At 36.3% G+C, this 17,306-nt stretch overlaps 1 protein-coding gene across 8 annotated transcripts in view; it reads left to right on the top strand.

Moving 5' to 3' along the window:
• Positions 1 to 17,306, top strand: part of DGKB (diacylglycerol kinase beta) — a 360,499-nt gene that overhangs the window by 18,387 nt on the left and 324,806 nt on the right. For 6 of the 8 annotated variants that reach the window (XM_064506349.1, XM_064506348.1, XM_064506347.1 and 3 more), the window contains exon 2: positions 12,800 to 13,059. In XM_064506349.1, the coding sequence (XP_064362419.1) occupies positions 12,990 to 13,059 (70 nt within the window). In that variant the 5' untranslated portion in view covers positions 12,800 to 12,989. Of the gene's footprint in view, positions 1 to 12,799; positions 13,060 to 13,970; positions 14,039 to 17,306 lie in introns of those variants that run through there. The other 2 variants (XM_064506351.1, XM_064506352.1) reach the window with 1 other exon arrangement.

Here is a 17,306-nt window from a genome sequence, read left to right on the forward strand (position 1 = left end):
ATGCCACCTGAATTCTTAGCTGCTTTTTAAAATTCAGCAGTAGGTTTATATTCATTTTTAGGAACTTCAAATCTCCACTTACTTTCTGTGAAATGGGATATATATCTTTGTGTCATTTTTCTAGTCCTGTACTAAAAAGTAAGCAGAGCTGTCGTTTATGTATATCCTGCTGTCAGTGGTATAGTCAATACCTCATCTTGTGCTTTTTTAAGGCAAGCACATGAAAACGTAATTAGTAGTAACTTAGCATTTTTCATCTGTTTAGTTACTTAAGCCAGCTTGTAGAGAATTAGCAGAAACCCCAGTGTATTAAGTCAGTGCTGGATGCCAGAGCGCAGCCATTCTGGTCTGGGTCACAAAGTGACCATATAGGAATAGCCAGTGCCCAGGCTATGTGGCTGCCGGTCCGAGCTGTGGGACTTCTGCCTGGTGCTCTGTGGCACTCTGCGAGCCAGGGCTTCCCTCACTTCGAAGCACAGATCTGAATGAAGGTGCATGACCTGTTATGGGTGAACTCACTAGATTCAGGAGGTCCTTTCTCTCTCCATGCTTTTTCTTTCTTTTCTTTCTTTTCTTTTTGTGTGCGTGTCTGCTTAGTAGTTGTCCTTTGTTTTTTAGCAATAGATAAAGCTACGTGTATGGCTTGGCATGCTTCAAATGAAAAAAGATTGCAAGAGGAGCTAGGTCTTTTTTTGTTTATTGCAAATATCAGCATAAAGAAGGGAATTCTTTATAAAAGCCAGTCAGGTACAGCAGAAATGTTTCTGTGAATATATGTTGAAACTTGTAAAACAAATTCCTTTTAAATGCATTTTATCCTTTTGAGTATGGAAGTTTACTAGGCTTTAGGTCATCTTTGATATTCTCCGAATATGGAGTTATACTCACTGATGAGAGAGAAATTTATCAAAGTAAAATATAAACTCTGTAAAAACTCATCACAGAACAGATTTGAGTAGCAAATAGAAGAAAATTGTTCTTGCCTATTTCTTTTTTTTATTCTCACAAGTTAAACCAAAGTAGGGTGACATTAGTAAACTTATGGATTATGTAGCTTTCATATTCCTCTGATGCAAAGATCAATAAGAGGAATGAACTTTTTCAGAAGAATTCAGTTTTGCGTGTTTTAGTACATAATATGTGAAAGGAATGCCTGCTTTATAATTTACAAATCATTTAATGAGCAAAATACCCTAGTCTATTAGCATAATTTTGTTTTTTAAATTCAAGTATTCTTATCCACAAAAATGAGTTTTATATGGGTGGCTCTTAGAAAGAGTTATATGTAAAACCTGTGCCTACTGCTAACAGTAGACCACCCAAAGGACTTTTGAAAATCTTTTTATTTGAAAACTTTTATATAGCCATTCAGGATGAAACAATAGAAAATAAGTCTTAAAAAAAACCCAAATCTGCTTGCTAAAAATGTAAAATATTTTCTCTCTTGCAAGATTTCAATTGAATCTGAACACTGTAATGTGTATATATTTTATATAAAGTTTCCTCATAAAACATCCAAACCTTTAGTGACTTCTTTGTACAGGACAGGTAGATGGAGAAAGAAGTACCACAGTAGTTACTGACTCTAGTCAGCATAGTCCGAGCTATACAAAGGGATTATAGCATAAAATGTTAAAAAAAAAAGAAAGAAAAAGAAAGATAAAATATGACTTACTGATCTCATTCCCATTCATAAGTACCAAGGTTTTTCCTCATAGTTTCTTTCTAATGATAGAAAGCCAAAAATAGACCTTTTAGATAACTTTGCAATTTGCAGGATATTGTGGAAGTACTATTGGGGCAATTTTTAACCTTTCAACCTTGTGTGTGCCAAGGGCTATTCATTGAAACAAAGGGCTCTCAAATAGAAGTAAACTCACTCTAATTTTTTAATTTAATTTAAACTGATAGCTGAAGCAGCTAAGTTGTAGGATCATAAAGTTTGATGTAAAGGAGACAATGCAAAAGCACTAGACCTTCTTTGAAGACAAGTTTCAAAGTAGTCTTTTGAATGCTAAAGTTGTTACAGTTCATCATGTCGAGTGAACTTACTATGTTAGTACTGCTTTGTAAGAATTGCTCTTGAAAGGATATTTCCTCCTACACTAAAATGGAATTAAAGGAAACTCTAATCCTATCTATACTTTCATGAAGGCACCCCCCTCAAACATAAATGGTATCACCTTGCAGAGGTAATTTCCCATAAAAGCATACTCTTTTGGTCAGCTAACACTGCCCAATGTTTATGAAAATGGATTAGTTCTTCAAACTTGTTTAGTTTCCCATGAACTGAAATGTGAGGTTGCTGTGTTGTTTTGGAGTCAGCAGGGTCTCCCTTGACTATAATTTGTGGGCAACATTAACATTTCCTTATGCTAAATCCCGTGAGTTCCTTATGGGGATGGTGGAATCCTGGGGGAACCAAAAATGCATCAATGCACCGCAGCAAAGGTGGTGAAAATTGTTCCAAAGTTGGCACAACTTTTGGACTAGAGTGGGGTAGGGTGAGTTCAGCTTTTGCTTCTTTGACAGCCACATATATAAGGCAAATGGCTCATTAAAGTATCAGAACATCTTTGCACAAGTTTATTCTGTGCTTCTACTCAGGTAATTTCAAGTGCTTTTTATTACTGTGTTCTGAGCAGGCTGTTCTTGAGTTGAACAGTAGTATATGCAAGAAGAATTGATGGCAAAATGAAGAGACTTGTCTTCGCAGGCTCATGAGGATAGGCAATGCTGCGGTCCTCAAGGGGCAGAGGCAGTGGCCCCTCTACTGTCACTTGGCTGTGGGAATGGCCTGCTACCTGCACAGGTCCTCTGCCCATGTGCTGGAGACAGTGCTGCCCCTTGCCCCTCTCCCTGGCCCCTCGTGCCGCCTTTCCTTTGAGGGGTCAGCAGCTGGGGTCTGGGCTTGGGGGGAGGTTGGGGAGGAGGGTAGGGAAGGCATACGAAGGAACATACATAAAATAAAGTAACATAAGTAAGTTAAAGGCAGAATAATTGATCTTGAAGCTTTCTGCATCTGTTTTTGGACTTGAGGAATGGCTTGTGTGTCTGAAAGCTGCGTGCGTTACTAAAATATTACCAGTTTCTGAAAACCCTAGCTTTCTCATATCTTTAGGTAATCATACTTACAATAGCAATACTATTAATGTCAAGGACTACTGCATAAAAGCATAAGCTAGATCTGAGGAGAATTAATTGAAATTAAAATTGCAACATTTTAGGAGACAAGATAATTAGGTGGAACTACAGAGAAAAACATACAAGAGAAAGACAAGGGAAATGAAATAATAACTAAAACTGAACAAATACAAAGCCTTTATCTAGGCAAAAATATATATATAAAAGTGCAAGAATAACATATGCTAGCTCAGACTAAAAAATCTCAGGGGAGAAAGGAAACAGGATTTTTTTTTTTTAGTTTAGACGGCGAAAAGAGGAAGAAACAAAGAAATTGGTGAAATAAGACTTGATATTTTGAACAGAACTCAATGAAAAAGAACACAAAATTAGGCTGAATAAAAGTACAATTAAATACCTTACAATACAATACAACTATCTTTTCTGTTGTGTTTTATTCTTCATGTTTTAAGTATCTAAAAATGTCAGAGAAATATGTGGCATTTGTTAGCTACAAAAAAAATCTGGAGACTGCTTAACTTGTTTAAATGTTGAGGTGTGGGATGGAGTGTCTTTTGGTAAAGGTCTAAACATTTACAATATAATTACTGTTCATGTCCTGATATCCATAGATGGAAGGCAGCCATTTTACTGTCATCTTCTTATATTCCTCTGAAATATTCAGCACGGCTAACGATGAGATGCTGTCGTCCCATCTGAGAGATGTGCCAAAGTATTAGTCATGTGTCTAGATGCTGTAACTCTTCCCTGGAGAAAAACAAACAAATGAAGGACCATTATTTAGAAAATGCACTTTTATCACTGACCAAATCTCTTGTGTGAAGTTCCAGAATGTTAGTTACCTGTCTAGTTTTGGGTCAATAGCTGTATATAGCCTAAAGGAAAGTTGATACGGATATAAGATGAGATAGGAGACAGGTATTTTTATGCTATTAGAAGAGATGAAAGATAGAGGCAAGCCTACCTTTAAGTACTGGTTGCCGGTAACATGAGCTGTGAAATGGTAGCAGCATGGATTTCAGCGCTGCCTGAATGTGTATGTGGGGGATCTGCGCTGAGGTGTGGAGCCTGTGCAGGGTGCTGTGCCCACTCTGCCCTTCCTCTCTTACTGTTGCTTCATTAAAACTACCTCACACATACCATACTATACTTGCACATCCACATCTTTGGTGGTGGTGTGCATATGCCATGAAGTCATGTGTGCTAGGAATATACAACTGATGCTGTTTACAGATTCTTTGCAAACCTAGAAATTAACAGCTGTCGGGAACTAAATTTGAGCAAGACAGACGTTGTGTTGGTGAACAGGGAATAGTAGTTTGAGATGCTGCTGCTGTCTCATAGTTTGGCAGAGGCTATGCATTTCAATTGGCAAGGGCCCATCTCACTTTTACAATATCCCTTTTGGTAATTCGCTGTCACTGAACTCCCTTGTAGTAATACCAGAGAATAAACATGAAACCATTTCCAGTTGTCTAGAAGGCACCACTCTATCCCAGTGGACGGTGACATAGCACAGGCTATTCACATCTCGGGCTACAATAGTTTCATCAGGTTCTGCATGAAGCTATCTCCCCTGGGCTGGAAGGAGAAAAAAAATTCAGCTAGTAGAAAACAATGTAGTATGCCCATCTACCACAAAATCCATTAATCTGCCCATTAACCTGTCCTCTAACCTGTCCTCTATTCTCTGTGCAGATTTCTTGCTGAAGATTAAATCAGTTTCATATTCTCACATCTTACTAAAAAGGAGCTGAAGTGCTGTGTTCCTGGTATATTTTAAAAGTGCATACAACTTTTGGAATGAGGACAGCCGTTAACAAATCTTCTCCTCGAGCACAGTGGAACATTTTTGTCACAAGACTAAAGCACATCTCTTCAAAGGCTTATTTCCAACCATGAAGCAGGAATTTCTGCCCCAGGAAATTGAGGATCATCAGAAATCTTCCCCAGCTGTAAATTACACTTTTCAGCTTCTTTCTTGTAATGTAACCGCCCCTAGAGCACCTAAATATGGAGACATTAATTAAAGCAAACAATTAAACAAAAAGCATGTAGCTTATCCCCAACAAAAGGACTCTAGCAAAGTTAATTGTTATGCTGAATTTACAGTTCATCCCGGGAGAGGGAACAGAAAGAAAAGAGTAACAACACATGACAGATAGTAGTCAGAGCTTAATATTCTGCTGATATGGGCTCAAATACTTGTGATGCCAGTAGTGTAAAGATCTATGTAGAATTCACTGTGAAGGATATGCTTCTAAAGCTGGTTTTCTTATGAAAGGTGACAAATTCATACTTTCAAGGCAGAGTTTGCCTCTGAGATGTTTATTCTCTTCTGCTGTGAACTTTGGAGATTTTTTTGGGTGGATAAAAGCATAGTAGTGTGTAACTTGGAAAGAGTTTTGATTAATTCTCAGCAGAATGGTTTAGCCAGTGGATGGCTATATATGCTTTATTCCAAAAAAACAGTTATACCTATCAAATTCTGTAGTAATTTGTGGCAGATTACTTTGTGTTATTTATTAATGAATACCAGTCATAAGTCTCTAATTCAGCCGCCTTTTAAAAGTCTGTAGAACTTCACATTCAAGTGACATACTGTGTATTTCTGAAACTTGCCAATTTTGAAATATTAACATCCTTTTCCTAGAAACTTTTCTGTCTAAACCCCATGTTTTGGTGGGGTTGATCCTGGGTGTTGTCCCCCCAACTCCCCCACTTTTCGATATGCTTATAATCAATTATCTAAAAAAACAAAATGTAAAATAGTGTAATCATTTAATCCTAAAACAAACAGTGCCAAATTTTAAAGGACCTGTGGAAAAATTTGCTAATGCAAATTAGTCACTGATGAAAAATGATTTTTTTTAAAAAAAAAGACAACTTGTCAAAATTTCATGCTTTTACTTTTTAAAATTATTATTTTTTCCTAAAATTGTAATCCAGGAGTTTTTAAACCTTGGGAATAGCCCCATGACTCTCAGTTAAAGATTTTTGAATTAAGTGCTGTTTGCCTCATAAGCACATAGTAAAACCCAGCCTGAAATATGTCAGTTTATTTGATTCAGTTATATTATTTAAAGGAAGAAGAAAGCCATTATAAACCTACAGTACATCAACACATATACATTCTGGTATTTTCTTGTCCGGATTCTTATGCCAAATTCATTTCTTTCAGTATTTCTTTTAGTGAAAAAAACAATAAGGAACTCAGATGTAGTTCTTCTGACTTAGTAGGTTTTTAATGTAATAACCTGGCTGTAACAAGCCTAGAAAGAGTTGGAAAAAGCTGAGATCTATCTAAAGTTGCTTTTAAAGTAGTTATGTGATGAAGTTAAGCTACATCAAAAGCAAAGTAAAATATAGTTAAAAATGTACTCCTGTATTTAAAATGTAATCAAATATATTAAGTGATTTTATTAAACATCCACCTTTCTTTTCTTTTTTTCCTAATATATTCTGATTGGTTTTTATTGGTGGGTAGCGTTTGTTGCTGCTAATTCTCAGTATCAGAAAAACATATTAGTGAAATGTTTTCTCAAAGATTCAGGTATTCTACTTAACTCGCCACAATAATTTTTGTGCTACTTGTGTCTCCAGTGTTTACTGATATGTTCCACATAAATAATTCAAAGAGGATTGGAATAATTGCTTCTCTGAGGAATACAGTCCAAATCTTTTTATTAAAATTTAAATGCATGTTCTTTTCTGCCCCAAACTAGGACACTTGGGGTTTAAAGCAGTCAGAAAACATGCATGCTTTTTACTTGTGTTGAAGTTGCTTTAAATTTCATGGAAGAGATTTTCAGCTAGGTCAGAAAATTTTTACTGATTTCAGTGCATCAGTGTTTAGATTTCAGAATTACGATAATTTACATCAATAAGCATCCTTTGCCAAACTGAAAAAGAATGTGCATTACTAAAATGACATTATATTTTCTGTCTCTCTTCAGAATAAACGTTCAGCCATTTGGCGTATGGCTGACATTAGAGACACTATTTTCCAAAAGGTGTGAAACGAATTGCTGGAATTTTTCACAAATTGTCTTGTATAGCCATAAAGGATGGGTTTTTTTGATTCAGCTTGTTTGACAATAACAGCCTTAGCATAGAGAATATTCTGGGGTTCAGTAGCAAAGTTTGTCATTCATTGTTCAGGAAATATTACATAGTTTGATTTTAACTGCTTAATTAAATAGACCAGAAATAGTGCAACATAATCCCTTACATATTAATGTTGTATAGATCTTAAAATAAGATCACAAGATGATATATTTTATACGTGAAGGCTGAATTCCTCTTCTACAAGTATTCATTAAACATGCACTTTTCCATTCTTTGATTAAATCTGCAAATGACACTGAGTCTTCAGAGGAAAGATGCTTATACATTGTCAGTAAAGGAACATCTCTGCTTCCTGAACTGGTTTCAGGAGCTAATACAGAAGACTTCTAGGTATATGTCTGTCAGCATGTGGTAGCTGACATGTAAGAATTCTCCTTTGGAAAATCTATGATGTCACCCATACTGAAATCACAGGACCCCGACAACCATGGTGAAATTGCAGGACACTATTGAAGGAAATGTCAAGTACATTCTGTATAGAAAAGTTCAATTCCTGAAAAGCATAATTGCTTCAGCCTCCATAGCAACTAAGGTATAAAACATTCTGTGTTACTTATTTCTATTGTTCAGGCAAAATCGCTAATCAGTCATGTTGTGGAGAGCTATAGTCTCCTTGGAAGGCAACTTGTCTCCTCATGGTTCAAGTTCTTTGTCTCTCTCTCTTTTTGTTGTTTTTCTTGTTTCCTAAGAAAAGCATGAGCACATTGAAATGAGTTTTCCATGGCTGGCTAAATGAATTAGTCACTTCTTAGCTTAGTGTCCCGCTATGTGGGAAACTAAGCTTTCCCCCACATAGTAGGAAACTCCCACCTAGTTTTGGAGTTAGCAAATCGAAGAAAGTGGGAGGAAAGGACTTGAAGAAAGCCTTGATCAGAAGGCTTCACTCTGTTATAATGTGGAAGATGCTTACTTGGTCACCCACACCCCTTCTTGCCATCAGCCTTACCCTGTTTACTCTTTATGAAGTAACTGGAAATTAATGATGGAATTGGATGCGAGATGGGCATTATGAAAAGGCTGGTAGGACAAAGGGCAGAAAATTTCCAATAGCCAGTTTCTAGGCTGTTTAGGTTTTCTTGTTATGGTTAGCAAAGAAAGTGCTTTAAGGCACTCATGAAACTGTCTTGAAGGGACAGTTTCATGCTTTCAGTCACCGAAGTGGTGATGTGTCCCAGAAGAAGCCCTTCTCCTTTTCAGGAAGAAGCAGAGGGAGTTGGATGGATTGAGCAGCTGGACGTGCTTGCACAGGCCACAGTCACTGTCTGGCATCAAAGTTTCAAGTTGAACCTAGCATCACTGATTGTTATTGTAGGACTGAGGGTATCAGCTTTTGCCATACTTTCCAGATGCTACTCTCTCTTTGCCCTGCTTTATGAGCTGTTATGAGATAATTTGTTCAGTGAGGCTGCTGTGGAGGCGATGTGCCCTTTTGATTTTTCCCCCATTATCTGTTCCTTTCTCTTCCCCTTTCCTCAGTCTGGTTTCTTAAGGGTAGCGGAGAATCTTGGTGGCATGAGGAATTCCTGGAAATCTAAGTTTGTTAATATTGTTGGCTGAATGCTAAATAACTTAATTAGTAGAGTTTTTAAACAAAGCTTTACTTCCTAGTTTGGGTATGTGGCCTCGTAGGAATCCTGACAGACAACTTTATAAATCCTAAAATCCTGAATGAAGAACACATCATAAAAGGGAGACTGGAAATTTAAGAATTCTTATTGTCAGGGGAGAGAGGAGGAAAAATTTTTGTCTAATTCTTTTTTTCATAAAATGAATGTTTTATTAATACAGTGTCTCAAATTTCTCTTATTTGTAAGGTCTGCTTTGTTTCTGGTTAAGGAGGATTGTGGGTCTTACTGAAGCAGATGCTTTGTACAAACAAAATGTTTGCACAAATCCATGTTTCCTGGCATAGGTCAAACTCTTAGAGGATCAGTGGAAGAGTTCCTTGCCTGACAGCCTGTATATTTTAACTGTATACTATAGTGTGTTCTTCAAAGTAATTCGTCTCTGCATGGAGAGGTCAAAGCACTGTTTGTATCTGTTTAGTGCTGCTGATCTTTATTTTGCTTGCCAGCAAGCACATTTGATTAATGTTTTAGTTCATGACTTTATATTTCTGTTACTGCTTTCCTCTTCATGTACCTGGCTTTAATACCCTCACTGCATGACATTCATAAGAGTACTGAAAGAAAGAACACTAAAATAAAGTGTGAAAGAATGCATTTAAAGTAAACTCTACGAAGAAAGATAATTTGATACTTTCTCTTACATTACAGAACTTAAGAAACTTGTATGAAATACAGATCTTCTTGAAATGCAATGTTTGTTGGAACAGATGAGACACCATAAAACATAAGCATGCATTGATGGTTTTTGGCCTTAGCATCTGTGTAATGAACACATTGTTATCTATGTAAAATGAGAAAATGCTGTTGTAAAAGCCTTAAATATGAATATTAAGGGATGCAGGAAGACTGTTTCCTTTTTTAGGTCTGAGATACCTCCCCTGAAGCAGAACATAGTAGGAGACTAAAAAAGGAAACCTCTATAAGGCTCCGTTTGCAGAGATTTTCCCCATTATGTTTGTGCCTCTTCCTGCATCACACACATGTAGGCGATATACAGGACCTGGCTGCAGCCCCCCCAAAGACCAGGGAGTTGTCCTCAGAGGACTGTCTACTTCCACGTTATTGTTCCAGGGTTCAGCCTGGTAAACTGGTTCCGTTACATTTGCTCCCAGTCTTTTACTTTAAAGGGAGGACCTACATTTGGAGAGATTTCCAAGATAATAGTGTAGACTTAAACTCTGTAATCTTCCATGGTAACTCTGTGGGCTTAGACACAGACTACACTTTCTTCCCTGTGGACTGTCATGTCCGTACTAAACTTTTCCATTGCCCTTCCATCTCCACCAGGTCATGTACCTTTTCTCACAGAACTGTCCCCACACAGCAGAGGGTCTCAGTGTCCGGTCTAGGGAAAAGGATATCCTGCCTCAGAGGTGAGGCTTTAGCTCTAAAGCAGGAGAAGGGGAAGACAATGGGAGGAAAATGTTTGTTTTTGCTGCCCACGTACTGCGAACAAGACATTCCACATAAATAGATGGATCAGTTTAGATCTCACACCAGTTATTATCTTGCTAGCGATAACAATTCAGATGGTAGGCTGTTAATCATAAATATTTGCATTAAATAAATTAAATAACTGGGATGATCCCTAATGGTACAGCATTCAGCAGTGTTAACTTTTACAGCTAATGAAGCTGATGTAAATAATAATGCAAGAAGTAACACTGGATGAAATTGCTGTAGAAATTTTTGAATATTTTAGATCAAACTTGTAAATATAAAATCATTTGCGATAAAACCTAATCAGTTGTCAAGAAGATGGGGGGGGGGGGGCCAAAATCTATTTGAAAATATAAGACTGTCTTCAATATAATCTAATCAACTGTCAAAAATGAAACACTTCTAATTTGATGAAAAAGTCCTTGTTGACCTAAGTCATTTTCTCTTCTTGTAAATAAGAAGAATGAGGCTCTCAAGACAGGACAATAGCTTTCTGACTGGTCATTTTTACCTTTTGTAGTTACTGCCCTGTTTTTTTTTTTTTCGTACTGAGGTTCTCTCACTGTTTGAGGGCTGATGTGCCTTACTCTTAGTCATCATTATCCACCCTAATGTTACTTTTTCCATCACAATCTGCACGCTTCAATTAGCTATCATTCAATTAGTGTTTCTAAATCTGATGTCTTTTACCTTACCCTTATGTTTTATTCTAACTTCAGAAGATGAAGAGCGTACAAATCTCTTCTGGTTCAAATTTTAAAAAGACAAGGCAGCTGCCAATGAGGAAATTGAACAGCTAGTATTATTATTCAGGTAATCTTGCTTGAACATTAAATACTCTTAATGCAGGTTTGTATATGCCCATGTCAGTCACCAAGAAGGGTCTGGGAGCAATGAAAGCATGCTCTGGCACTGAGGTTGAGGCACTTTAATTAGTTTACATGGATACGTGTGTTACTTGTATCTCCAATTTCTCAAAAGGCACACCTAGTACTACTTGGACTTTCTTCCAAATATTACCTACTATGTATCACTTAGATGTTAATAAGATTAGGCATATTTTTTTCCAATGTAATTCAGGATTTACTTTAGAATGTCATCATGTCAGTGTATTTATTCTTAACTCTAGAAATGTTAAGTGTTATGCTCAGATAATTTTCTTATGTTTTTAGCTTTATTTCTTCTACATCTTTGTTCCTGAATTTTTTTGTCCAGGAATGATGCTTTCATATGTGAGACAGAAAAAAGATGCTGACTATCATTGGATGAATGTATTTTTTTTTTCCCCCACATACTTCTCTTCCTAGCTGCTCTGCCTTTTTTTCCTCTTGTGATATTTTGCTCTTTTTCCCCTCCTTGCTCACTCCCTCCCCCAGCTACTAACATCTTCCTCTTTAGCACTCTTTCCATTACTCTGTCAGTCTCTTCTGGTCTGAATTTCTCCTTTGCTATTTTCAGAATCTGACCCTTGTAAATAACATCATTGCCAGACATATAAAGGGATTCCTCTTACGGTCTAAAATTAGCTTTCTAGTCTAAACCTGTCATCTAGACGACCTCTGTAATCAATAGAGAAACATAAATACCGCAAGAAGGCAACTTATCACATTTTAAGATTATGTTGAAGGTAGAGGGATTAATTGCTGTCTGGGCCACCTGTCTCTTTTTGCTGATTAAAGAGAGAGCCCTACATGACAATCTCAGATGAGATATCTGACTTTCAGATGGTTAAAATTAGATGAAAAATATACTACCTGTTGTTCAAGGAGTGGTGCTGGTAATGCATTACCTTTGTAATGTCTGTTCTACAGAGGTCAAAACTACATAAAACTGGAATGCGATGGCACCCACAATTTAATCTTGCTTCCTGAACTGATTCCTGAACAGTGCCAACAGTTATATTTCATTTTTTTTCAATGATGTTTTTAACAATGTTGCGACAGATTCTAAAAATCAACCCCTGTTATTTCATTAGAATAGTTAATATTTATATATTTCTCATGTGAATTTCTCACCAAGTTGCTAAATAAAATTAATTTCATTTTTAAGGCGTGCAGATAGAAGCTGTAGAATATTTTTGACAAGGCCACACAGTACTGCACAATGGCATAACTGAATATAAACCCAGTTGCCTAAATCCCATCCTAAAATCGTAGGAACTAAGTCTACTCAGAGATGGTGCCTGCTCTTACATTGGATATTGCTGGAACAGGAATGTACCCACTCAGACTGTGCAGATACACCTTGATCATAAACAGTGGATAATATTTGGTTAGCAATGCTGTACAGAAACATTTGAAATTATAGAGTTTGGAAATACACATAAAACTTATTATGAACAAATAGTATATGAATAATTTTTTTCTAAATAATTTTGTTCTAAATATGTTTATCAGCTATAATTATTCCATTAGTAAAACTGATATTTATACTTCTAATGTTTGACTCTCTTTTAACAGTGTTATAGCTCACCACTGGATCAATAACTTGAGAAGAGCTCATAGCATCAAAAACTTCATCGCATAGACGGATACCATCTCTCAAGTCTCCAACCACTGTGAACTGAAACTACAAAACCATATGGAATTTATATCACCTGGGTCAAAAGGCATGCTTTTCTGATATTTAACAAGGAACCTTACTGCCATTATGACGAACCAGGAGAAGTGGGTTAACCTTAGTCCTGGAGAATTCTCCCAGCTTCAGAAATATGCAGAATGTAAGTACTTACTCTTTGAAATACATGACTTAACTGCTAATTCAAAATCAAGAACGTTTTGAACTGTATTCTAGAAGATGAAACTGGAGCCATAAGATAGTTAACATCGTACATTACTGTTATACATTGTATATTTTTACGCATATTATTCACTGCTAAATAATGGGTTAAATTAGTGTTCATTTTTATGTTTTTTAAACCAGAAGATTTTATTTTTCAGAAAAAAATCTTCACAGTTGGTGACTCCTAACTTTTTTTTTTCCCCCCGGAACAATTATCATCCAGTATGGTACGACTTAGACTGACTATGGTTATTTGGAAAGCATATTTTTTTTGCTGTGTTTTCTTAAATTCACTGTAACACTTTACAGGCCTCAGAAGGGGGGAGTATAATAAAAAAAATAAAAAAAAAAAAAAAAAAACTTGTTCAGTCCTGCTGGAAACAATTAGAGGAGAAACATATCTAGCTGCACAGTGTGAAGGAGTTGTTTTCATGTGAAAGACCAGGAAATAAAAATCTCCCTATTCAAAAGACAAGCTGAAGATCCAGTGCTTTAGTTATTACTCAGGCAAGCCTTCCTTTAAGTTGCCTGAATAAATAGAACAGAATTACATGCTTAGAGGACAGATGAGAAGTTAGATTTAGGAGGTAGTTTATAAAGCCAGATAGGAACTGAACAAGAACAGTGTAAGAACATTTGGGAAGTTTTCCTGTGTGATAAGAAATGCAAAAAATGCAAATATATTTTTAAAAAACATTAGAGAAAATCCTGTATTATTTATGAATGACTTATTACTAAAGGACACATTTACATATAAGGTAAAATGAAGAAAAGTGACTTGCTTTTTTTTGTTTGTTTGTTTTTTTGTTTTGCCTATGAAATCTCAACATATGTGCAATTTTATTTCAGTGGGGTCATCTAACAGGATAACTATGAAATGAGGACTGGAATTAACTTTAATCACATTTCAGCGGAAGGTACTATTGGGTTTCATAAATTTTTCACGATATCAAGTTAAACTATGAATTATACTTAATATTCTGCAATGTCATTAAAAAAAATGGTCAGATAAAAATATTTATATGATGCTTTCTGGAATGGATGTATTTGAGGTTTTTCAGGTTTATAAAACTGTTCTGTAATTCAAAATACTCTATTAACAAAGCATGCTCCCCCTGCCCATACTACCATCTTGTCTCAAAGGATAAGCTATAGAGATGAAGAAATTTGCTCCATATATTGCTTTAAATCTCAATGACATTACGAAGTGGGGAGCTATTTCATTTCTTTTTTAATAGTGGAAAATAAGACCTGTCAAATAATTAATTGGTTATGTTCTGCTTCTTAAAGATCTGGCCTGAGTGTGAGAAATGAACATGTCCAAGCTTTTTTAGTACTTGTTTTATTTGTGTCTAACATACAGAAATATTAAATACAAGGAAATACGATGCAGTGCTGTGGAGCTTCACAAAGCTTGAAGGGGTATTTTCTTTGATATTCCACTGCCTTCACAGAACATAGCAGTGGAAGATTTATGCTCCATAAATTTGACATGAGTAAGTTTTGGATGGTAAACCAAGTGTAGTAGTTCTAAAGAGAATATTTACTTCTGCCTATGAAGAGGTTTCAAAATGGTTCTTCATTAATTTTTTCATTATCAGAAATTGATGACTTCTAATAGACAGAGGTATAAACAGTTATGTTTTTTCTATATATTGTTTTAATCTAAGTCTTCAGTACACCATTTTCAAAAGTATTTGTCTTCTCCTTTATGAAAAAGGCATTGTCATATTCTTTCTTTTTCTACTTCCATTTCCTCCTCCAGCACTCTTGCACACACCATAGTTCAGAACTATTCCTTTGATAGAACAAATATTGGTATCAGTATAAAGCATTTTGTGAAATTGGTTGGATTTACTTACGTCCAGGTTTGTGTGTGTGTATAAGGGAAAAGATGCAGATTTGTGTGTATACATAAGACAAAGACATGATGTCTCTGAAGTATATTGATTTAACCCTTCTCTGCTTGTATGTAAAAGGATATTAGTTGCACCAGTATGTGAAATGTGATGCTTCTTTGTATCAGCATTTGAATTTCTGAGGCAATTAGAAAAAAAAATCATTAATTGTGTATAAGCTTTAATATATAATTCCAAGGGAATATAACCCAAATAGGGGCCCTATTTTAAATGTGTGATTTGTCCAAATTAATTTTGCTAAATAGCAGAATAACAATATGTTTAAGTGTGTGATTAAGACTTAAAAATGCAGTTTTGTTAAAATATATATTTAATTGGATCCAGCATTTTAGAATTTGTTACATTTTTATCTAACACGCAGAGATATGAAATATTAGGATAGTAGATGCCTCTATCCATTACTGTATAGTAATTAAATTATGTGGAGTTTTATAAAGTTTGAGTATATAACTTCTTTGATATTCCACTCTCTTTGAACATTGCAAGATCCTAGGAGTCTTTGTCTGGCTTGACTAAGTTTGCTTAAAAAAAAAAAAGAAAAGAAAAAGAAAAAAAAAAAGAAAAAAAATGCACTCTCTTCCCCAGCATGTGACTTTTGAGGTACCACTGGGTCTTCTCTCATGGTACAGCCCTGCAGGTCCCAGAACTGTGATGTGCTTATGTATGCACAGTATCAGCTGTCCATCATGCTCCTTTGTCAGAAATGGCTGCTGCTTGTTGCAGATGGTGAAACAGAATTTTGCTGGAATCAGTGGCGTTTTACATTATAGTGTTAGCATTCTGCAGAAGTTTTAAAAGGAATGAAAAGACCAGAAGAAATTTCTGCTCTAGGATATAAGATATCCAGGAGCCTCTGATGAGCCTTGGAGATTCTTTAACTCCCACAGAAAGGAGAGATTTTCTGGATTGCAGAAGGTAATGCTCCAGGGATGTTTGATTTTGTGACAAATGCCTATCAACAACTGTCAGCTATGACCCCCAACTTTGTCTCATGGCTGGCAAGGAAGGTCCTGACTGCTAATTGTGTGAAGGAGCTGGGTTTCATCAGAGTGTTCTGGAATACAGTGGGGAAGTTTTATCAAAGTGATTCATTTTCCACCCACCTACTGATACTGGGGATTATCATTTGTTCTGCCTTTTGTTCAATTTGATGTATATAGACTGCACTTCATAAATCCTACCTAGATTACAACATGATTTTAACTTTGGAAATTTTTTAACAGATACAGTTTTTGAATTTAAAAAATATAGTATTTATGCCTCCTATTTTATTTTGTTAGTCCTGTGTGTGCCTCATCCTAACAGCAGCCTGAATTGTAAGGGTATTAGTGAGAAGCAATGTAAGTACTTCCATTGTGATTTTATTAATATCCATAGGGTAAGTTTGATCATTTTGGAGAGTATTCTTGGATCATCTCCATTTTATTAAATGTCTGTTTTAATCCAAAATTTCAGATCAGAGAAGTATGGTAGATCCTGCTCCAAAAGCAAGTGAGAAAACATTGAAGCAGTTAGAAAGAGTTAAAGCAAGACTGTTTCATGATTCAGCTAATTTTTAAAAGAAAGAAGGAAAGTCTGCCCTTCCTTTAGTAGGTGGAGAGAAGCAGAGGAAAAGGCCCCTGAGCTCTGGCAGCATGTGTGCTCTGGGGAAATTGCTTTGTTTTGTGTTGTCCTTTTGAGTTTGTCAACAAATTGTGCCCTGAGGAAAAAGCCTGAGAAGGACTTTTTGCAAAACTTTTGGCAATGATTTTTTTTCCCAGGCTAGTGGAGAAGAACTTGGCCAAACTGTCACAGCCTGAAGGTGGAAATAGATGTTAGAGTGCTACTGAGATGGCTGTGAGAACAGGAACAGCATCAGCAGCTGCAGCATCTCTTGATGTAATGTCAATAGCTACTGCAAGAACTAGACAGTGTAACCATTTTTTAGGGAAACAGGAAAGAGGAACTTGTGAAAAATCTCTGATGAGAAACAGGAGGGTCAGCAGAAGCTTCTGCCCAGAATTAAGTTGCCAGGGACTCTTGCTCGGGTTTGATTCTGTGGCTCTCACAGATGGAACAGATTTTCTCTTACAATGATAACCTGCGGGGAACTCTGCACATGTGGTGCTGGCTACCAGCAGCCCTGAAAGCCACGGACTGTTACTCAGTTTCTCAGTGCAAGAGGAAGGTCGCAGGCTTCTAATACCACACTGCATTTGTGCAAATTGTAATGAGGTATCAGCCTCCTCAAGGATTGTAGAGAGCTAAAAGCAGCTGTAATTGGCTG

This window comes from Dromaius novaehollandiae, chromosome 2 (assembly GCF_036370855.1).
Source record: "Dromaius novaehollandiae isolate bDroNov1 chromosome 2, bDroNov1.hap1, whole genome shotgun sequence".
In the NCBI taxonomy this organism is placed as follows: domain Eukaryota; kingdom Metazoa; phylum Chordata; class Aves; order Casuariiformes; family Dromaiidae; genus Dromaius; species Dromaius novaehollandiae.